The 21402-nt window shown below is 64.2% G+C and overlaps 2 protein-coding genes across 3 annotated transcripts; one reads left to right on the top strand and one right to left on the bottom strand.

Annotated features, from left to right (window-relative positions):
• Positions 1 to 915: 915 nt before the first annotated feature.
• Gsg1 (germ cell associated 1) lies at positions 916 to 10553 on the top strand. Of its 2 annotated transcripts, none has more exons than XM_090324506.1 (6): positions 916 to 1128; positions 7864 to 8185; positions 8509 to 8556; positions 9346 to 9498; positions 9682 to 9793; positions 10188 to 10553. In XM_090324506.1, exons 1-6 carry the CDS (start codon positions 1081 to 1083, stop codon positions 10495 to 10497), a joined length of 993 nt encoding a protein of 330 aa, XP_090180632.1. In that variant the 5' UTR covers positions 916 to 1080; the 3' UTR covers positions 10498 to 10553. The 2 variants fall into 2 exon arrangements, with proteins under 2 accessions (XP_090180632.1, XP_090180631.1); XM_090324505.1 differs by having other exon boundaries at positions 919 to 1128; positions 8509 to 8679.
• A 2015-nt stretch (positions 10554 to 12568) lies between these two features.
• On the bottom strand, positions 12569 to 21381 carry Fam234b (family with sequence similarity 234 member B). Its single transcript, XM_090324511.1, has 13 exons — positions 21312 to 21381; positions 18365 to 18757; positions 17734 to 17832; positions 16785 to 16979; positions 16146 to 16276; positions 15746 to 15893; positions 15470 to 15611; positions 14709 to 14852; positions 14316 to 14397; positions 13806 to 13961; positions 13598 to 13715; positions 13111 to 13331; positions 12569 to 12645 (listed from the first exon to the last, which is right to left on the bottom strand). Exons 1-13 carry the CDS (start codon positions 21346 to 21348, stop codon positions 12640 to 12642), a joined length of 1872 nt encoding a protein of 623 aa, XP_090180637.1. The 5' UTR covers positions 21349 to 21381; the 3' UTR covers positions 12569 to 12639.
• Between the last annotated feature and the right edge of the window lie 21 nt (positions 21382 to 21402).

Raw genomic sequence — 21402 nt, 5'->3', positions numbered from 1 at the left:
ATTGCCCATCATCCTCTGGCACTGTTCTGGAAGCCAGCGGCGCTCCATGCCACCTCAGCTACCATGGTGGAAGAGACAGACTACACCTTTTCCAAACCCCTGGAACACACCCCAGCTGCCACGAGGGGTGCCCCCTTTTACCCCAGCCTTCCAGAGGCTGAGGGAGGATTGGGCTACACAGACTGCCTCAAAAAGGAGGAGGGGAGGGAACAGGAGGGGGAGGAGGAGGAAGGGGAGGAGGAAGAGGAGGAGGAGCATCAGGAAGAAGAGATGGCTTCCCGTCTTAGGCCAAACCACGCTCGGAAGAAAGCTTTGGCTCCCACTGCTTTGAGTTTTAGGGTTAGGATGGAGGCACCTCGTTCTCCCTCTGTACCCCAGTTCCTGTCTGGGGAGCTTTCTTGGTACCAGCCAGGCCCTAAATGAGCTATGACTGTCGGGCGCTGCGTACGTGCGTCTTTATGAAATGTGGCTAGTGGGCAATTCCCACTCTGGGCTGACGAGCCGGGGTCCCCCGGCTGAGCCCCCCCAGGCCCCTCAGCGTCTGCGCTTGAGTAAGCGCCTGCCGATTCCTAGGTGCCATGAAGACTTTCTGGCATCCCAGCTCCTCAGGAGGCTGAGATCTGAGGATCGAGGTCCAAAGCCGCCCCCAGGAACAGGAAAGCTTTTCTCCAATGAACTACTAGGAAAGCCCCAGGCAGAGCTGTGGCACCAGCCTTGAGCAAGAAAGCCCAGGGACGGCGCCCAGGCCCTGAGTTCAAGCCCCGGGACTGACTCCAGTGACGAAGAGACCACTGGGGGCCTCAGACTGGGGGGTCAGTGGGGGGTGGGGGGCGGAGCAGGGGAGAGGGCGGGGGTGGGGTCAGCAGGAGGGCTCCCGCCCGCCCGCCACTATGATGTCACAGAGCTGGCCCTCTCAGCCTGCGGGACATCCGGCCGTCGCCTGCCAGCCTCCACTCACCACCTGACTCCTCTGCAGGCAGAAGGGGGCCCTGCTCATCTCGCCGCTCGGCCTCAGTCTACCCAGCCCAGCCAGACTCCGGCGGACGGACACAGCGCGCCCCGACTCCGAGCTCCCGGTGTATGCGCCACCCTCCCCAGCTGGCTCGAAATGTTTGTGTCACCCCGAAGGTGAGTGACCCCCCCCACACACATTCCTGCCCGGCCCCAGACTGCTCCCCACGATTCAAAACACAGCCACGGCCCCCCACGCGGGCCGTGAAGGCCCCACGGTCCCCCGTCGCCCCACACCATAAGCCTGTGTCTCTGCCTCCACCTGGAGTTTCCAGAAATGACCCTTTCTTCATCCTCCTCGTGCCCAGTGCTCCTGGCCCCGGTGCTTCTTTGCTTGTGGTTTTTCCACCATGTGTTCGTTCACGAGCAGGGATCTGGTTCCTGGCCACAGCCTGGGGGAGGGGGGCACGGCCTGGAGGGGGGCCCGAGTCCGAGTGGGGGATCTTCGGGGATCTTTCTAGATCCTTCCAGAGCATAAACTAAGCTCGCCTTGTTCAGGAGCCCCTGAAACCTGGGGGTGACAGGCGTCACCCCAAAGGCCAAGGGCGTCACCAAGCTCAGCCTGAGCTAAGGAGCCCTGCCCGACCAGCAGGCACTCGTGTACATGAGCGCACACGCACACACGTGTACACGAGCACACACACACATGCACGCACACACACACACACAGAGTAATGCCCAATACTGTGGAATTGGTGTGGAGACTTGAGCATTCAGAGAACTAGAAAACCCGGCCTCTGCCCTCCCTCTCCAGCCTCTGCCCCCCTCCCCGGCCTCTGCCCTTCCTCCAGCCTCTGCCCCCCTCTCCAGCCTCTGCCCCCTCCCCGGCCTCTGCCCCCCTCCCCGGCCTCTGCCCCCCTCCCCGGCCTTTGCCCCCCTCCCTGGCCTCTGCCCCCGCTCTCCAGCCTCTGCCCCCTCCCTGGCCTCTGCTCCTGGTTACAGCCCTTGGTGGGGGCAGGTGTGGGGTGCTGGGCACGGAGCGGGGATGTGGGTTTTGGGGTCCACCTCTCCTGGCCTCGGGCCCTGAGCGCACCCAGGGCTCTGGATCGGGGCCCCTGTTGTGGGCCAGGGCTTGGAGGCAGGGAGTGAGGTCTGGGGGTGCAGGGAAGCCAAGCACCCCGGCTGCCCCTCTGCCTTGGGGTCTCGGGGCAAGGCCTGGGGTCCACTGGACCCCTGCTCCCTCCTCCAGGGCGCCCCAGGGCTGGGCTGGGTTGGGTCCGCTGCCCCAGGGTGGGGTGGGCTGCCCACCTCCCCAAGGGTGCACAATTCAAAGCCCCGCCCCACATCACCATGGCGACCTCTGCCAGGCCACCAGAAAGGGGGGAGGGGAGGGGAGACAGGGAGGGGAGGGAGGGAGGGGGGAATGGGGGCTCTGTCCCTAGGAAGCAGCGATGGGGCTCCTTTCCCCTCCCTTTCCCTCCCTTTCCCTCACCCCACCCCTCCTCACTCCTCCCCTCTCCCCACCCCTCCTCACTCCTCCCTACCCAAGCCTCCCTGCCCCTGCAAAATCCCTCCGACCCTTCCATTAGAAATTGGATGGGGGACTAGGAGCAGGGAGGGGTCAGGTCGTCGTTCTTCCCTTCCTAGGGGACCCTAGATCAGGGCTGGGTGGTCACTGTGGGGTGATGGGCCTGGCCGGGGGAACCACGAGCCTGGGGAGGGGGCAGAGAAATAGGGGGTGCCCTGCCCTGCAGTCCTGGCGTGTTCTGGAAAGCGGGTGGCTCCTCGCGTGGGGGGGGATCAGGAAAACTGTCTGCTCGGCACCCAGGCTGTCTGAATTCTGCTCCCTGCGTCTAAAGCCTGTGTCCTCCTCCGGGTCTGGAGTGGAAACATAACCACAGCCCAGTGAGCCGGGCAGGTCCCGCCATCCCGGTTCAAAGCCAGCCCGGGGGGGGGGGGGGGGCTCCCAGGAACCACCAGAAAACCAGACGTGGAACTGTGGCTCAAGGGGTAGAGCGCCAGCCTGGAGGGAAAGAAGCTCAGGGACAGCAACCAGGCCATGAGTTCAGTCCCTTGGACTGGCATGAGCATGTACACACACACACACACACACACACACACACACACACACACACACACACACACGAGCAGAACAGAGAAGGGAGCGGGTGGTGATGGACGCAGGAGGCCAGGACACACAGAAACCGGGATCAGGAAAAGGGCCGGGGCCAAGCAGGCCGGGTGAAGGGAGAGCCACATCCCCTGGGCCCTCAGGCGTTGCTGTAGAGCAGGGTGGCGGAGGCCACCGATTAAGATTCACATTTGGGCGCCTAGAGGGGATGGAGACATTTCCTGCCAGGAAGGCAGAAGCAAAGCTGGTCCGGCTGGACTGCGTAGCCCCAGAGACAGCCCTGCTGGGAGTCCCTGTCGGCCTTCGGTCACCCCACAGGGCACTGGACTCTCTGGGGAAGGGGGCAGCGCAGGGCAGTCCCTGGCTCTGTGATGTCACAAGGGCTGAGATACCCGAGGCCGGGGGTATTTGACGGGTGGGTGCCAGCCCGGTTTCTCAGACAGCGGGGTCCATAAGGCCCAGGGTCCAGCCTGGAAACCTCAGAGCTGTGCCCGGCCGCGCGTGTCCCTTCCCTTCAGTGGAGTAGCCATTGCTTTTTTGTGGTGGTGATTCTAAGGGAAGAGAAGAAAAAATGAACACGCCCAGAGGACAATAAAAGGAACTGAGTCGGGTGTGGCCGGCAGAGACATTCATGTTCTGTCAAAAAGAGGGACTTAGACACAGTGGGCGGGGAGCCCGGCTGCATCCCCTTTCCAGAAATAATAGTAGGAATAGTAACAATAATAATAACAATGCAAAAAACGACCCGAGTAAGTCAGTAACACGGTCTCACGCCCTGTCCCCTCCTGATGGCTGGGAGGGGTGTTGGGGGTGCGGGGTTTATAGGCCGACCATAAACGAAGACGGAAGGCGACACCAGCGGGTGACTCAGGAGGAGAGGCTGGGAGGAGGCTGTCCCCGTGGGGTGGGGTGGGGTGGGGCGGTGGGGGGGGGAGGACTAAGGAGAGAAGAATGTGTGCAGGGCCCTGGTCAGGGAACACTGGCGATGGTGTGTTCTGACACCCCAGGCCCCACTTCCCGGGAAGTGCCCAGGAGCCATCTCTGGGGCAGGCACGCCCAGGGGAGGCAGGAAACCCAAGCGTGATGCAGGGGCCTTCCCGGGAGGGGCCCACGCTCACCGCCAGCCCTGGATTCCACGGGGCTGACAGCACAGCCTTCCAATGGGGGGGGGGGTGGAGCGCCTGAGAAGGGGGGGCCTGGAAAAGAGGGGAGCAGTCAGCCACCCCCAGGTCCCGCCCTGGCCCCAGGGAGACGGGGTGACGACGCAAGGGCACGGCGCCCCCTGGCGGCAGGGAGCCTGCCCAGTCCTCTGGGAGAGAGGGGGCTGAAGGGGCCTTGAAGGAGAGCCTGCCTCTACTTCCCTGTCCCACGGGCGGAGGGCCCCGTGGGCAGGGCGGGGTACACACGGGCTAAACTGAGTCCAGCAGGTGCCTTTTTTACAAGCATTCCTTAGATGTGGATTCTGCTCTTCCCTAAAGATTACGGGCCAGGTGCCCTGCTGTGCTGGGACCCAGGAGGCTGAGGTCTGAGGACTCAGGTTTGAAAAGCCAGCCTGGCTAGGAAAAGCCCGTGAGACTCTTGGTGCCAGTCGTGGGGCTTGAACCTGAGCTCAGGAGCTGGGCCCTGTCCCTGAGCTGAGCCACAGCGCCACTTCCAGCTTTTTCAGTGCACATGGTACTGAGGAATCAAACCCAGGGCTTCAGACGCGCTCGGCAAGCACTCAACCACTGGGCCACATTCCCAGCCTCTGTGAGGCTATCACCAACGAAGACCCCAAAAGCCAGAGGCGGAGCTGTGGCTCAAGTAGTAGAATGCCGCCTTGAGTAAGAAAGAAGAAGAAAAAGGAAAACGCTAAGGGGAAAACACTCAGAGCCTGAGTTCAAGGCCCGGGACTGGCACAAATAAAAGGAAAAAAAAGGGGGGGGAGGAGGGAGGGAGGAAGGGAGGGAGGGAGCGGCGGTTGATTGGGTGGGAACCCTTAATGACAGAGGGAAGGAAAGTGGGGAGGGCCGGGACCTGTGTTGGCCTGAGGACAGAGCCTGCCCTTGGCCTGGCCCGGGCTGGCACAGACCACCCTCCCACAAACCTAGCTGGCTTTGAGGACAGAGGGACAGCTGTTCTTCCAGGAGACCGGGGCTACCTGCTCCTTATCGCTCTGATGAGGACCTTGGCCTGGAATGTGTGTTGCTGTTGTTGTTGGTGGTGGTGGTGGTGGTTTGGAAGTTGGGAAGGGACTGCCGCCGAGGGTGGCTCCAGCGTGATCCTGGCTCCACGCGTCTCCCCGTCCTCCTGTGTCCACCAACGCTTCTCTTTAAAGGCCTGAGATGAGGATTCAAACTGGGCACCTCACGCTCCTTCCTTGGCTAGCGCTCTACCGACTGAGCCGTGCCTCCGACCCTCACCCACCACTCTGGGCCGGGCCTAGTGGAAGGAGACCCTTACTTAAGGGCCCTGGGCTGTGTCTCCCTGACCCTGAGGGGCCTGGAACTCACCAAGGGGGGGGGAACTCGGCGGCTTGGTGTGACATCCAGCTCTTAGAGTTCCCCCCTCCCCTGGACCCCTCAACCCCCCCACCCCCCGACCACCCGCTCCACCTTTAATCCCCGATCACTGGCCGAAATCTCCCAGAGCAGCTGGACTGGGATTGCCTTATCCAGATTGGTTTAATGCCTCCTGCTCTGCTCCAGGGAGGGAGGGAGGGAGGGAGGGCAGGCAGGCGGCTTGGCTCGGCTCTGCTGGGTGAAAACCCGAGGAACTGGTGGCGGCATAGGCGGCATTCTTCTGTCCTTCCACACAGGCTGTGGGACCCCGAGCATGGCCAAGGTAACCAGGCTCCCCTCCTTGGCTCCCACATGTGACCCTGCACCCACGGCAGGCCCAAGCTCTGGCCGAGGCTGGAGTCTTGCTGTGCGCAGCCGGGGTGGCAGTGGGGGGACGGGCGGGGGGTGGGCACAGGCACTGGGTCTTCCCTGACCTAAGGGGTAGAGGCGTGAGCACGGGTAAGTCAGCACACGTGCAGATTGTTCTGCCGGGCGACACTAGCTCATACCTGCTCAGGAAGCTGGGATCCCCAAGGATCGCAGTTCAAAGCCAGCCTTGAGCAAAAGCAGCTCAGGACCCCCCGCGCCCAGGCCCTGAGTTCAAAGATAGGTTTTACTTTTGCAAATGAGATGCGGTGGTGGTGGTGGTGGTGGTGGTTTTCTATTGGAGCGCTGTCTAGACCCTTAGCGAGCAAGAGCGTGTGGCCGCGCACGGCACAGGCGTGGGAAAGTTGTCGCGGTGGCTGTTTAACAGGCTGGAGTTCCTCCACCTGCCATCCAGCACCGGGGAGGCAGAGAGCCGGGGGGCTGGAAGCTCCTCCTCCTGCAGACTCCGAGGATTTCGGTTCAAAGCCAGCCCGGGTGGGAAAGCCCGGGAGACTCGTATTCATCTCCGATGAAACACCAAAAAGCCAGAAGTGGAGCTGTGGCTCAAGTGGTAGAGCACCAGCTCTGAGCAAAAGGAGCTCAGGAGGCAGCGCCCAGGCCCCCTGCGTTCCAGCTCCAGGACTGACCCCCAAATAAGGGATTTGGGAGGAAGGGCGCTGGGACCTTCCCGTCACGTGCCGAGGTCGGGGCGTCCTGCGTGTGGGCAGTCGGGGACAGTGTTGGCCGGGCGGGCGTCCGTCTGGAGTCGCCTTGGTGACGTCTGGGCTGTAACTGTCTTCCTCGGAGGCCTGGGTGTCCACGCATTCACCCTGGCCAAGCCCCACTCCATGTGGAAATGGCCACGCTGGGGGCTGGGGAAAGTGGGTGGATGGGGAGGCTGCTCATTAGCGGCGTGGGGTCTCAGAGACCCCAATCCCCAAGGCTAAGCAGATGGAGGCCCAATGGCTGCCCATGCAAAGGAACCACGTGTAGCTGCAGGTGGTTTATTTTACGAAGCCCCCTTCCCGCAGCCCTGCTGGCCAGGGGCTCCGGGTCCCTGGGGCTGGGAGTGGAGGACTGGCCAGCAGGGGTCAGCCAGGGCTGGCCAGGTGCACAGTGCAAGCCATGCTCGCTGCCCCTTGCTGGCCGTGCCCAGGTGACCCCTTAGAGACTCGCTGTACCTGGAAGGGGTGGGAGGGGAAGGTCCTTCTGTGGTGTGATCTCATCCGGTGCTCAACCCCCTTGCAGCCCACATGAGTCACTGGCTTCCCGGAGAATCCACCTGTGTCCCTGGGGGCACAGGGTGGCCACCCTGCTTCCCAGCCAGGGGTCCACAGAGCTGCCCGGGAGAGACCACCACTGCCACCTCTCGGGCCTGGGCCTCTGCGTCTGGGCCCAGTCTACTTAGGTTCCACCCCCTTAGGTCTGGGCTCCTCCCCCTGGGAGTCTGGACTCCACCCCTGGGAGTCTGGGCTCCGCCCTCTCAGGCCTGGGCTCCACCCTCTCAGGCCTGGCCCCGCCCCCTCCACCATGGGCTCCGCCCCCTCCGACCTGGGCTCCGCCCCTTGGAGTCTGGGCCCTGCCCCCTCAGACCTGGACTCCACGCTCTCAGGCCTGGCTCCGCCCCCTCCACCATGGTCTCCACCCCCTCTGACCTGGGCTCCGCCCCCTCCACCCTGGGCTCCACCCTCTCAGGCCTGGGCTCTGCCCCCTCAGACCTGGGCTCCACCCTCTCAGGCCTGGGCTCCGCCCCCTCTGACCTGGGCTCCGCCCCCTCCACCCTGGGCTCCACCCTCTCAGGCCTGGGCTCCGCCCCCTCCGACCTGGGCTCCGCCCCCCACCTGGCAGAGGCTCACACCTCCCTCCTTTCCGCAGATGGAACTCGCGCAGGGCCTCCCTGGCCAACGCGCCCTCCTGCCTGCCGCCGTCCTCGCCGTGTTATCACTCGGCCTCTCCGCAGCATCCCTGCTCAGCGACCGGTGGTTTGTGGGCACACAGAAGGTGCCCAAGCCCGTGTGCGGGAAAAGTGTGGCAGCCGAGTGCCCTGAGCTGCCAGTGCCCCTGGACGGGGGTGTCGCCGACACACCAGCCGCGGCGGTGGTACAATACAGCTGGGCGTCTGGGGATGACCGCTTCTCCCTCCTTGCCTTCCACAGTGGCCTGTGGCTATCCTGTGCGGAGGTCCTGGAAGGGCCAGGTAGGCCCGCTGGGCTCGGCGGGCGGGGGGCAGCTCGGAAGCCGGCGGCAGGGCCCCCCTGCCCTCCGTGGCCCCCGTTAGCTCCCAGCCGCCCTGGGGGAGGCTGAGATCCGAGGACCCTGGTTCAAAGCCAGCCTCGGGAAGGGACGTCCCCCAAGACCATGGTCTCCAGTGCACCAGCGCAAAGCTGGCAGGGGAGGCACACGGCTCACGCGGCAGAGCGCCAGACTGCCGAGTCTGGGAGGACCCAGGGAGCATGCCAGGCCCTGGAGTCCAAGCTGCGCCCCCCCCCCCCCGGGGTGACCCTGGAACCTGCCTTGCAGGGGAGAAATGCCGAAGTTCCATCGAACTCACACCACCAGCCCAGAGAGGTGAGAAAGGATTACTGGAACCTGCCGAGGTGCAAGGCCCACGTGACCCCCCTGTCCGACCTGGAGGGCAGCGGTTAACGGAGACGGCCCTCCTCCCCCACCCCCCCTCGGGGACCCCGGCATGTATGTATTCCGCTCCCCCCCCCCCCGCTGACCATTGCATGGGCCTCTCCGGATCTAAACGGTGCTGTCACCTGCTTCTCTCTCCTTCTGCCTCCCACGGGGTGAGGGAAGTTCTTCCTAGAGCTGACTTGCAGTCCTAGGCAGGGATGCCAATGGGTGGGGGGAGAACGGGCCAGGGAGAAGGGACGGGGGGGTCACAGACAGGAAGCCCACCCCAGCTCCAAAGGACCTCCTGGAAAAGCCTAGCGTACGCCCCCACGGCGGATTGCTTCCTTTAGTAAAATAAACACAAAGGGAAGCGGCGACGAGGTAGAAGAAAACAGGTTGGCTCACGCCAATCCTGGCCTGAAAGGCTGAGACCCGAGGATCAAGGGCTCAAAGCCGGCCTCAGCCGGCAAGTCTCCTATCTCCAATCAGCCAGCGGAAGAAAAGCTGGAAGTGGAGCCCTGGCTCAAGTGGTAGAGCGCCAGCCTTGAGTAAAAACCCTCACCTGGCACCGTGGGTTCTGCTATGGCCTCCGCGCCCCCTCCCCCCTCCCCCTCCCCCTCCTCCTCCTCCTCTGTGCTGGTTTCTGGCTTCTGTGAGTCACGCGTGACACATCTGTGACCTCTGTGGCTGACAGGCCATGTGACCGCAGGGCGCCGTGTCCCGTGTTTTCTCTCACAGCCATCCTCTGGCTCTCACTGGGGTCCCAGACCGCCCACCTCAGCCTTGAACTCGTCAGTGTCCTCCTGCTACTAACCCACCTGCTGTTCACACACCACCCCGGCTTAGGGCTCAAGTTGAGCGCCTTCGCGGCCGTCTCCTCCGTCCTGTCAGGTGAGGGGGGGAAGGGTCACCATGGCAACCAAAGCCAGCAGAGAAATGGGATGGACACCCAGGTTGACCTTGGATGAAGGCTTCAAGATGATGGCGTCCGGTCCTGGGACGGAATGGAGTGGTGGCCACGTCTCAGGCCCGCCCTCCTGTCCCCTCCTGTCCCCTCCTGTCCCCTCGCTGCAGGCCTTCTGGGGATGGTGGCCCATATGATGTATTCACAAGTCTTCCAGGCAACCGCCAACCTGGGACCGGAAGACTGGAGACCCCACGCCTGGACCTACGGCTGGGCCTTCTAGTGAGTCCCCTGCCCCTCGCCAACCCAGCCCCCTCCCGCCACGGGCCCGCCGGGGTCTCTGCTCCACCAGCAGTGGCAGCTCATGGAAGTGAAGTTGTCCTGGAGAAATGGGGGAAATGGAAGGCAGGCCCCGGGGCCTCACACCCGCCATCCCAGCCGCTCAGATCTGAGGATCTGAGCACCCGAGGATCACAGTTCAAAGCCAGCCCGGGCGGGAAAGTCCCTGAGGCTCTGATCCCCAAGGAACCACCCTTGAGCTGTGGCTTGAGTAGAAAGCAGCTCAGGGACAGTGCCCCAGGCCCTGAGTTCAAGACCCAGGACTGTGGGGTGGGCGGAGGGCCTCTGGAGAAGGCCAGGCCCTCACGCTCAGCCCCCCCCCGCCCCCCTCCCGCAGCACAGCCTGGGTCTCCTTCACCTGCTGCATGGCGTCAGCCGTGACCACCTTCAACACCTACACCAAGATGGCGCTGGAGCTCCAGAGCCGGCGTGCCCGCGCCCTCCAGGCCAGCACAGGCTGCCTCCTCCTCCCGCGGGCGGCCTGCACAGCCCCACCAGAGAGCTGCCACCAGGGCCGCGAGCCCAGGGGCCACGACCCGCCCGTGCGCTCGGTCTCTGAAAGCGTGGACTTCTTGGCGGCACTCCGGGCCCGGGGTCAGCAGGACAGCGGCCAGGGTCCGGCGGAGGCCGTGGAAGAGGAGTGTTAGGAGTCCGAGGGCTTGGGGGGCAGGCTTGACCGTTACCAACATCTGCTTAAGCCGAAGCCTGTGTCCCCGCGTGGTTTTTGGAGGTGTGGGGAGCGTGGTCCGCTCAGGTTCCACCCCGCTCTGTCCTCCCGCGGTCAGACCCCGTCCACACCCCGTGGGCGGGCACCAGAGGTCACCCCCTATTCTAGGAGCTCCTGGGGAAGGAGGCCAGGCTGTCCTGCGGCCCGCAGGGCCCGGCCCACTCCCAGCAGTGCCGGTCACGGCCCCCGACCCCGAGGAAGAGCAGAGCGACGCCTGCAACCTGTTTGCAGCGTTTATTTTGGTTCTGTTTCCAGTTCACATTTTAAATAGTGCTTTCTGAGGACAGGCTGGCAAGGGCAGAGGGGTGGCAGTTCACATTCCTGTGGGGCTCGGGGGTGCCAGGAAAGGGACTGAGGCGGGGGGGGGGGGGGAGGCCATCGGCAGGAGGCATTGTTCTAAGCAGTGGTCCCAGCCGGCAGCCTGGAGCGGGGGCTGCTCTCAGGAGAAGGAAGTGCTCTGAAGCTCCCGCGTCTTCTGCACCGGGTTTGAGAAGCAGCTAGAGACTGCTTTTGTGTTTAGCAAGGACAGATCCAGAGAACTGGATGACACCCGTTTCGAGCTTCCTCTGCCTGGGTCTGAGATTCACCCTGCAGGAAAACACGTCCTTCCAGAGCAGGATGGCTGCCTTCCAGACGCCTGGCACCTCGGGACGGGCCGCGTGGGGCGTTTGGTCCTCTACAAATTAGTCCTGGGAAGTCTAGACTAGACGGCATAAGTTCACGCAAACCCTCGGCGTGGGCCTGGGATTCTCTGCTCTCCGAGGGCTCTGATTTCCACACGGAATGTCCAAGGGGTTGAAAGCTGTCTTCCAGCAGAGGTGCCAGCCTGTGCCCTGAGTGGCCGGCCAGGCCTCACCCCTGCCGGGAGGACGGCCACCATGTTACGTCACCTGCCTGGGGCGATTAACAGATTTGCTTCTCTGGATTACTAGAATTAATTGCTTTGACTTCCTGGAATCCTTTTATTAACCCAAACTAAAATAAATCAAAGCCCACATGTTCCTGATTTCACTCAAAAAATTACTCAGGAAAAGAAGCATCTTCCTCCGCTGCCACCCCAACAATGGCCTAGCCCTTCAGAGAACAATTTATAGAGGGGAGGTCATCCCAAAGAGATTAGTCACTACGAAAGTCAGAGCGTAGCTCTGAGGACCAAGGTTCAAAGCCAGACCGGGCAGGAAAATCTGTGAGACTCCAGAAGCGGAGCTGTGGCTCAAGTGGTGGGGTGCCAGCCTTCAGTGAGGAAGCTCGGGCAGCGCCCAGGCCCTGAGTTCAAGCCCCAGACCTACATGCGCGCACACGTGCACACACACGTGCACACACACATGCACATGCACGCACACATACACACATGCACACGCACACGCGTGCACACACATACACATGCACACGCGCACACGCACACCCACGCACACCCACGCACACCCATACACACACACCCCGAAAAGTTTCCTCAGAGTAGAGTGCTTCAAAGGCCCTGCAAGAAAGGACAGGGCAAAACGATTGCACATGGGATTCACATGGCCGAAGGAACCGCCTAGAAACACATCCCTGAGGAGGGGGAGGGAGGGGGAGGGGGGGGAACAGGAGCCCCAGGACAAGGCCGCCTCCCAGCTCACAAGGGCAGCATGCGGGGCTGTGGGGCCCGGCATGCCATCGAGACCCAGGCTGATGCAGATGGAAAGCCGGGGGCGGGGCGGGGGGGCTGCGTGGCCCCCACTGCGGATGGAGAGGGGGTGGGGGACCCCTCAGGAGTCAGAGGCCCGTCACTGGAAGCCACTAGAAGCCACTGGACAAGCGAGCCACATGCCTGCCTGGAGGACACTGGCCCCCCACACCCGCCCCGCCCATCGCTCTCTGGGGAGCACAGAACTTGACGTGGAAAGCAGAACCCTGTGAGTTCTCCTTCCCACTTAGTGCCCAGGAGCTGGGGATCAGACCGGGAGGGGATCGGACCGGGAGGGGATCCGACCGGGAGGGGATCCAGGCTGGGGCCTCGGCGGGCGGGCAGGGCGCGTGCTCACTCCCCAGGGGAGGCTTGGCTCTTCTCTCCACCGCCACCCTAGACCTGCAGGGAAGGCGCCCGCCGCCGCGTGACCCCCCCGAACCCAGTCCTCCGGTGTCACCCCTCCTCCACCAGAGCCCCCGCTGTGAACGCGGGGTGGACGCGGGGGGGCCGAGCGCTGTGCGGGAGCCGGTGCCCCCACCCCCGGGGGGGCTGAGATGTGAGGACCGAGGTTCAAAGCCAGCCCAGGCCAGAGAGTTCACGAGGCGCTCATCTCCAATGAACCACAAAAGGCTGGACGTGGAGCCGTGGCTCGAGGGGTAGAGCGCCAGCCTTGAGCTGAAGAGCTCGGGGACAGCGCCCAGGTCCTGAGTTCAAGACCCAGGATGGGCACAAAAATCAAACGCTGTACCACCGCTGGGGGGTTCTGGTCACGACACCGCCCCGGGAACCTCTGGGGATCCCGCTGCATCTCCGCCCCAGAGCCCCAGGGGTGACGGGCCATCCCAGCGGGCTCAGGCCGCTCACCCTCGGGGCGCTGTCCACGAACTTGACGCGGGCCAGGAACCTGCGGAGCTCCCCGCGGCCGACCCCGGGGCCGGCCTCCCGCAGCGGCACCACCCGGGCCTCCAGGAGCGCCCGGCGCAGGCTCAGCTTGCTCACCACCAGGGCCCGCGGGAGGCCCTCGGGGCCGGGCTCCGCCATCCGGGCCACGTAGAAGGCGTCCTTCCACAGGTCGTTGATGCCCACTGACGGAGGGCGGGCGGGGGCAGAGCCACGAGTGACCCCTCCCTCCCTCCCTCCCCTCCGTTCCTCCATCCCTCCCCAGGAGAGGGCAGGGCCAGCTGCTCAACCAAAGAGCCAGGAGGCCAGCCACACCTCAGCTGTAGCATTCATTCATTCATTCATTCATTCACACCAGGGCTGACAGACACTGGGGGTGAGGAGGACGGGGCAGAGGCTGTGGGATGAGGGCGTCCCCTGCTTTGCCCGCCCCCCTCCGCCCAGGACTCACCCATGGAGGCGGTGACGGTGCCAGTGGTGTTGGCTAGGTCGAGCACGATGGAGGGGAAGGTGGGGTGCAGCAGGTAGAGGTGGTGGAGCCTGGGGGCCTCCCCTCCGGGGCCAGCACCCTAAGAGCCATCACCCAGGGCTGAGCCTCGGTGCCAGGGCCCCCCAGCCCCCACGACCATGGGACGCGGGAGGGAGGGGCAGCCACTCACAGAGCCGGGGGGAGGAGCGGCCAGCGCCTCTGCCCAGAAGAGGAAGACAGACGTCAGCTCCGAGGTCATGGCGGAGGCCGTGGGCATTTCCTTCACGTGGCACGGGGCGCTGTAATTCCAGGAGATGGAGCCAGAGTCGCCGTCCACCAGCAGCATCTGCAGGAGAGGGGGTGGGGGTGGCCAGGCTGGGGCAGGAGAGGGGGCCGCTGGGGGCGGCTGGGCCCGGCTGGACGCTGGGATCTGGGGGAAGGGCTGAGCCAGCGGGAGGGGGCGCCATGGCCCCAGTAGGGCGCCAGTGTTGAGCAACACACCCCAGGGACAGCGCCCAGGGCCCTGAGTTCAAGCCCCAGGACTGGCACACACAGCAGGACACCCACCCCCGCCCCAAGCCGGGGCCCAGGTCCCCTCCAGGCTGTCTTAACTATTCAGGGAATCCGGCCACACCCGAGGGCCGGCATTCGCTCTGCAGCAGGCCCTGGAGGAGCCGGGAGGACCGGCCCAGCGCCTTACCTTCCTTACCCCCCCACCGTCGCTGCTCTGCAGAAGGAAGTCCAGGCTCTGGTCCTCGGTGAAGTACCCGGGCGTGGGCTGGCTGCAGAGGGGCACAGGCCAATGGATGGCAGACCAGGAAAACCACGGCTCCTCCCCGCCTCCCCCCATCCACGGTCTCGGGGCTGTGTGTGTGTGTGTGTCCTGGGCCTTTGACCCACAGCACCATTCTGGCTTTTTAGTGGTTTATTGGAGTCTCAGAGACTTTTCTGACCGGGCTGGCTTTGAACTGTGATCCTCAGATCTCAACCTCCTGCACAGCTGAGAGGCCAGGCGTGAGCTGCTGACGTGAGCCGCCAGCCTCTGTGAACAAGGGGCCGCGGTGGACATGAAGATGGGGGGCGGGGGACAGACCTGTGCAGGCCCTGCAGACGCAGCGTCCAGCGGGGCACCAGGCTCTGCCCTCCGAGCAGGACCAGGCCCTGTCTGGTTGTCACGAGAAGGCTGCTGCCGTTGGGGTCCGGAGCCTTCACCACCTGGAGCTGCTCCACGCCATCGCTGGACCGGCGAGCCCCCCGTGGTGAGACCCCGTGGTTAGTCTCTGGGGGCCCGCACACGGTACCCACCGCCAGCCCCTCAGGACAGACGGCGGAGGACACACGTCCACAGACGCGTGGTTTTTGGTTTTGTTTCTGAAGCCAGTCCTGGGTCTTGAACTCAGGGCCTGGGCGCTGTCCCTGAGCTTCTTTCCCTCCAGGCTGGCGCTCTACCCCTTGAACCACAGCTCCACGTCTGGTTTTCTGGTGGTTCACTGGAGATCAGAGTCTCCTGGACTTTCCTGCCCGGGCTGGCTTTGAACCTGTGACCCTCAGATCTCAGCCTCCTGAGGGGCTGGGGTGACAGGCGGGAGCCCTGGCACCAGCTCCCATCCCTGAACCTGCAGGTGACTACCGCCTCCTGGATGCTTCCAAGGCCTCTGGGTGGCCCTCGCGACTCAAAGGCAGGGATGGGGAGGAAGTCCCCCCCCCCCCCGCGTGGCTAGTACAAACGCCTTCTCGCTCCAGGTTTCTCGTGCATGCTCAGCTGACCCTGCCACCCGTGTCCGGGACTCTCCACCCACCCCGCCCCCGGGTTGCTGCTGTCCCCAGGCCCGGCCCTGCTCGCTTCACACGCACCCGTGCACGGGGATGAGCTCGGAGGCGTTGCCGGCCCGCCGGGCCTCCCAGGCCGGCTCCAGCGTCTGCAGGGCCGGGGGCGGGGGCCGTCCATCCTGGGCCTGTGCCAACACATCCCGCAGGGCCACAGCCTGGACTTTTCCTAGTGCACGAGAAGAGCCACACAGGGAGGCCTGGGGGGGAATGGGGGGCTTGGGGGACCCGGGGGGCCCAGGGCGAGCGGAGGCCTGGCCTGCTCTCCACAGCAAGGGGGGCCCCGGGGGCCGCGCCACTCACCAAAGCCGAACAGGACGTAGAGGGCCCCGCCGGGGGTGGTGTAGACCTGGGGTCCGATGAGGCTCCCCACCCCCGCGCCGTCGTACCTCACGGGTCGCCCCACGGGGGCCCCTGTGCGGCCAGACACCAGCAGAAAGCACAGGTCGGGCTGGGGGGGAGAGGGAGGTCGCTGGAGCCTCGGCCATGGCTGGAGGCTCGCGGATTCTCCTTCCCTGGGCTGGCTTGGCGTCTGCACACAAGCAGGCACCATGGCTTGGCGGCTTCCTGTCCGCAGAGCCACAGAGCCCGGAAGGCAGAGGAGGATTTGCTGAGTGGGGAAGGGGCCTTGCCGGAGAGAAGGGCGGGCCCCGTTTCGAGGTGGAGAGGCTTCCTGGAAGGGGCCGGACCCCACGGGCCTCACCTGCACGTCCCCCACGGCCAGCAGCAGCAGGTCCCTGACGCCGTCCCCGTCCAGATCTGGCAGCAGCGTCGCGGGGGCTGCCAGGGTGACGTTGGCCAGGACCTCCGGGTGGAGCGTCCACACAGCTCGGCCTGTGGAAGGACGGGAGGCTGAGGGCCACGGCCCCACGGGACAGGAGGCCGGGAGGACGGGAGGATGGGAGGCTTAGGCCAGAGGCCCCCACAGGACTGGAAGACAGGAGGACAGGAAGACAGGAAGACGGGAGGACGGGAGGACAGAAGGATGGGAGGACAGGCGGACGGGAGGCCCGAGGCCCCCACAGGACGGGAGGATGGGAGGACAGGAGGACGGGAGACTGAGGCCCACGGTCCCTGCCCAGCTCCCGTGCCTCCCCAGGCACCTCTGCCCTGTCCAGGCAGGCTCTGCCGCTGGGAGGGCTCAGCTGAGCCCCAGCTTTGTGCCCCACAGGCTGAGACACGGACGCCGCACCCGACCTGCCCAAGCCTCTGCTCTCAGCCCCCAAATAACCAGCTTGCCGAGCAGCGAGCCACCGCCAGGCTGGCAGGGAGGGCCTGCCCCGTCCACGCGCCCCGCTGCTGCCCCGAGGTCCCTGCCACCACCGCCAGCAGCCGGCGTTACCTGAGGAGGCGCTGTAAGCACCGAGGGCCTGGTGTGTCCCTGTCACGAGGCAGAGGGCTTCTGCCCCGCGCCCCGGCTCCAGGTCCACGCAGGCCACGTGCTGGGCCTCCTCCGGGAGGGGCGTGGACCACAGTGTGCTGCCATTCACACCGGACAGGCACAGGAGATGAGCACTGGGGCCTGAGCCTGGGCCACCTGGGGCAAGAGACAGCAAGCAGGTCCTGATTCAGGTCCCAGGTCACTGAGAAGGAAGGAAGCAAGCATAGACGGGGAGGGAGGGAGGGAGGGAGGGGGGGAGGCTGGGGAGGGAGGGAGGGAGGGAGGGGAGGAGGCTGGGGAGGGAGGGAGGGAAGGAGGGAGGGGAGGAGGCTGGGGAGGGCTCTGTTTTGCGCACAGGCGCGTGGGCTCAAGCTCATAAGCATGCACAGCTCAGAGCACAGCATGGAACAGGAGGTCTGCCGAGTGAGCAAGGAAGAGGAGGAGGAGGAGGGGGAAGAGGGGGAGGGGGAGGAGAGGGGGAGGAGGGGGAGGAGAGGACCAGCCAGCCTGTAGGCCCAGCTCTAGGCCCAGCTCTAGGCCCAGGCTGAGAACACAGCGTAAGCATCAGAGCTGACTCAGGCAGGAGCCCCCGCTCTCTCGCTGCCCAGCTTTAGGCCAACTCCCTTACCATTGGTTTTGTTTTTGCTTTGTGCCAGTCCTGGGGCTTCAACTCAGGGCCTGAGCGCTGTCCTCAGACCCTTTTCGCTCAAAGCTAACGTTCTGCAACTTAAGCCCCAGGTCCGCGACCGGCTTTTTTCTGTGTGTGGTCCCGCGGCATTGAACCAGGCTCCGTGCAGGCAGGCAAGCGCTCTACCGCTAGGCGGCACTCCTGCCCCCATCTTTTTCTTGAAGGGACCTGACTGTGCATGCATGCAGGTCCCCAAGAGCCTCTTGCCAGAGACGCCCTTACCTCCCACACTGTGGTTTTCGGGGCCCACCACAGCCAGCAGCACGTCCCGCAGGCCGTCCCCGTTCACGTCCATCAGGTCCAGCGGCGCCAGGTCCCCGCCTGAGCACGCACAGAGCGAGGGGCCTGAGCAGGGCCCAGGCCACACAGCCCAGGAAGGCAGTGGAGGGGCCCCTTCCCAGAGGACAGGGGGAACCCCTCACCCTGCACCCCCAGAATCCTCCCCACACCCCCGCAGGGGGGAAAGCCAGGAGTGGAGGGCAAACAGAAGGTTGAAGTGGCGCTGTGGCTCAAGTGGTAGAGCGCCAGCCTTGAGTGAAAGCGTTCAGGGATGGCGCCCAGGCCTGGGGTTCAGAAATCAGTCAGTCAGTCAATCAAACTCACTGGGCGCTGGGCACTCAACCCGCAGCCCACCCCGTGAGAGCTCCACACCCCGGGGAGGCATCCCACACCCGGGTGACAAGTCCAGGCGTCTGCCCGCAAGCTGTGATGGCACCCGGTTCCCGAGCAAGAGCCCCACGTCTCAGCACCCCGGTCCCCGCGGGGGGCGGAAAAGAAGGGGAGGTGGGGTTCTCCTGGGATTCTCCCGGCGCTGACACAGGTCAGGGGTCCGTCCAGGGCCCTGGGGACCCACCTGCCCCCGAGGCCAGACGGCGGCTCCAGGCGCTGTGCAGGTCCCTTGGCGGGCAGGGGATGAGGAAGGCGCAGAGGAGCACGAGGACGGCGGAGACCAGCAGCGTGAGCAGGAAGACCGCCGTGCGAACGCAGGCCACCAGGGACGAGGCTGCCTTCTGCTCCAGGCCCCCGGGGGGCTCGGCGGGGAAGCCCTGGACGCTGGCCTCCGGGGCGCGGGGCGGTGCAGGCCCCACGCCCTCCGCGTCTGAGTCCGGGGCCTCCCCCCGGGGGCCCTGGCCATTCTTCACCCCGCCATTCTTCTGCGGCGTGGCCAGCACCAGGTCATCTTCGCTCTCCTCGCTGTCCGCCTGCGTGAGCGGGTCGTACTCCCCGAGGTCTGGGCTCTTCTTGCCTGGAAGAGCGGCCGGTGAGCACCCCACTGGCACAGCCGCGTCCACAGCAGGCCAGAGGCTGGACCCTGGGGTCTAGCCCAACAACACACGTGTGCACGCGCACACACACACACACGGTGAAATACATCTTCATTCTTTACATAAAAACTTAGACAGCTAGGCACCCGTGTCTTACACCTGTTATCCCAGCTGTGCAGGAGCCTGAGATCTGAAGATCTTGGTTCAAAGCCAGCCCAGGCAGGAAGGAACCACCAGAAAACCAGACGTGGAGCTGTGGCTTAAAGTGCTAGAGCGCCAGCCTTGAGTTCAAGAGCTCAGGGACAGCGCCCAGGCCCTGAGTTCAAGTCCCAGACCGAATTTTTAAGAAATTAAGTGTCTATAAGAAGGGGAGGGAGAAGCAGAGAGAGACAGAGAGACAGAGAGAGACACCCAGAGAGTTGTATGTAATCATAACCCCAATTGAAAGTCATAAAACAAACCGCAACAATAACACAGGGCTCTGAGAGTTCCCGGCATGTTTGACCTTCAAACTTTAAAATGGGCCCTAAGAAAAATATATACCTAAGAGATAAGCTGGCCTCGTGCCTGGAGAATGCCCTGTGTTCAGCCTGCTGTACTGATTAACTTCCGTCCCCCGCTCATGAAAGGATGCCGGCCCCCAAGAATGCATTCCTAGCACCCCAGCGAGGTGAGACCTATCTCCAGGCCACGACCGGATCTAGTCCATCCCTGCAGCTGTCACCTCCACAGAGGAGACCACAGGGGCCGGCCTGTCAGAAGTGAAGTCAGCCGTCTCTGTGTTCGCACAGCCACCTCTTTATGACTCTAAGCAAATGTGCCACGGGGTGTGTGGGCTTGAAGAGAATATTCCATTGTCACTCGTTACACAGGAGGATAGTGTTGGTCTAGGTGCCTGGCCTGCCTGCTCACAGCCAGCTCCACCCTCCCTCCCTCCCCACTCACAGGGGTGGACAGGAGGCCAAAGGAGGGCACCTCAAGACCACCTCGCCTGTGAACCCACAGAGAACTCAGGGTGAACACACACACAGCCACAATCTCCTGTGACCCTCCTGCCATACCAGTGGCTCACAGCTGGGGTCCCGGCTGCTCAGGAGGCTGAGATCTTTGAGGATGGTGATTGAAAAGCAGGAAAGCCTGTGAGGCTCTTAGCCAAAAGTGGAGCTGTGGCTCAAATGGTAGAGCACCAGCCTTGAGACAAAAATGACCTTTTTCTCTCACGCCCCAGGATGAGCACGTGCGCACACACACACACACACACACACACCCCACATCCTGGTGTTTTCTTCTCAGACAGTCACCCTATCTCAGCCGAAAGGGATAAAGCTCTAGAAGGAAAAGAAAGAGAGCTAAATGCAAGGGGCATTTCATGGCCGCAGTGAGGCATCACTCCTCTCTTCCAAGGAATGTGACCTCTAGCGTGCACCTATATCTGAAGTCACCCCAGTTCTGTGCACACAGTCCAAGAAAGATATCATCAATGTCCTTTGAGTGTTCCGATGAGCCCAAGAGGAAAAGAAACCTGGCTGGGGCCATGTGTCAGCCTGGTATCCACATAACCAGGACCTGGCCAGGACCCTCCCCGGCCCTCCCAAGCCCACTGCCTTCCTCTATCATTTCAGGTGAGGGGGAGAGACACAGATAGAGGGGAAAGGAGAGGATGGACAGAGGATAAAAAGGAGACGGAACCTGGAGCTGCTGCCTCCTGAACCCAGCTGGCACACTTACCCAATGCACAGGTGTCAATCACGTCACCCTGACCAGGGCACCAGTCTCAGTCATGTCACCCTGACCATAGGCCCAGGTGTCATCCATGTCACCCTGACCAGGGCACCAGTCTCAATCACGTCACCCCAACCACAGGCCCAGGTGTCAATCACGTCACCCTGACCAGGGCACCAGTCTCAGTCATGTCACCCTGACCACAGGCCCAGGTGTCAATCATGTCACCCCACCCACAGGCCCAGGTGTCAATCGTGTCACCTCAATACAGATATAGGTGTCAGCCACGTCAACCTGGACCACGAGCTCAGGTGTAGATCGTGTCACAGGTCCCGGGGATCGTGTCACAGGTCCGGGGGGTCGTGTCACAGGTCTGGGGGGATCGTGTCACAGGTCTGGGGGGATCGTGTCACAGGTCCCGGGGCGATCGTGTCACCGGGTCCCGGGGATCGTGTCACCGGGTCCCGGATCGTGTCACAGGTCCCGGGGATCGTGTCACCGGGTCCCGGGGATCGTGTCACCGGGTCCCGGATCGTGTCACAGGTCCCGGGGATCGTGTCACCGGACCCGGGGGTCGTGTCACCCGCCCGGCCCGGAGGAACCGGCCTGCGGGCCGTGGAGAGGCAGCGCCCCAGCCCGGCAGCGGGAGCCGGCCCACGGGGACCGGCGAGGACACGGCCAGCGTCGCTGTCCCGCCGTCGCCGTCACCCCGGCCGCCGCCACCCCCGCCCGTCCCGCGCCCCTGCGCCGGCCCTCGCCGCCCCGCCCGGTGGGCCGCGGACCGGAGCCCGGGCCCCGCGACCCCTTCCTTACCCGGCAGCTTGAGCGCCCGAGACAGCACCGTCGCCATGGTGGAGGCCCCGCTGCGCCTGCGCGCGCTGAGGAGGCGGAGCCCGCGCGGGGC

This window comes from Megascapheus bottae, chromosome 35 (genome assembly GCF_031878675.1).
Source record: "Megascapheus bottae isolate mThoBot1 chromosome 35, mThoBot2.hap1, whole genome shotgun sequence".
Taxonomy (NCBI): domain Eukaryota; kingdom Metazoa; phylum Chordata; class Mammalia; order Rodentia; family Geomyidae; genus Megascapheus; species Megascapheus bottae.
The sequence above is the reverse complement of the archived record's forward strand: the minus strand, read 5'-3'. Positions and strand labels throughout refer to the sequence as shown.

What these genes read in the sequence shown, in the direction of transcription:
- Fam234b (XM_090324511.1), bottom strand. Translation starts at nt 21,348, where the DNA reads ATGGCGACGGTGCTGTCTCGGGCGCTCAAGCTGCCGG. An exon ending in TGGCCGTGGGGGACGTGCAG is followed by an intron (nt 15,894 to 16,145) that starts GTGAGGCCCGTG and finishes TCTCCCCCCCAG; the next exon opens with CCCGACCTGTGCTTTCTGCT. An exon ending in CGTCTGCAGGGCCTGCACAG is followed by an intron (nt 14,398 to 14,708) that starts GTCTGTCCCCCG and finishes GCCCCTCTGCAG; the next exon opens with CCAGCCCACGCCCGGGTACT.
- Gsg1 (XM_090324505.1), top strand. Translation starts at nt 1,081, where the DNA reads ATGCGCCACCCTCCCCAGCTGGCTCGAAATGTTTGTGTCACCCCGAAG. An exon ending in ATGTTTGTGTCACCCCGAAG is followed by an intron (nt 1,129 to 7,863) that starts GTGAGTGACCCC and finishes TCCTTTCCGCAG; the next exon opens with ATGGAACTCGCGCAGGGCCT. An exon ending in GGAGGTCCTGGAAGGGCCAG is followed by an intron (nt 8,186 to 8,508) that starts GTAGGCCCGCTG and finishes CCTGCCTTGCAG; the next exon opens with GGGAGAAATGCCGAAGTTCC.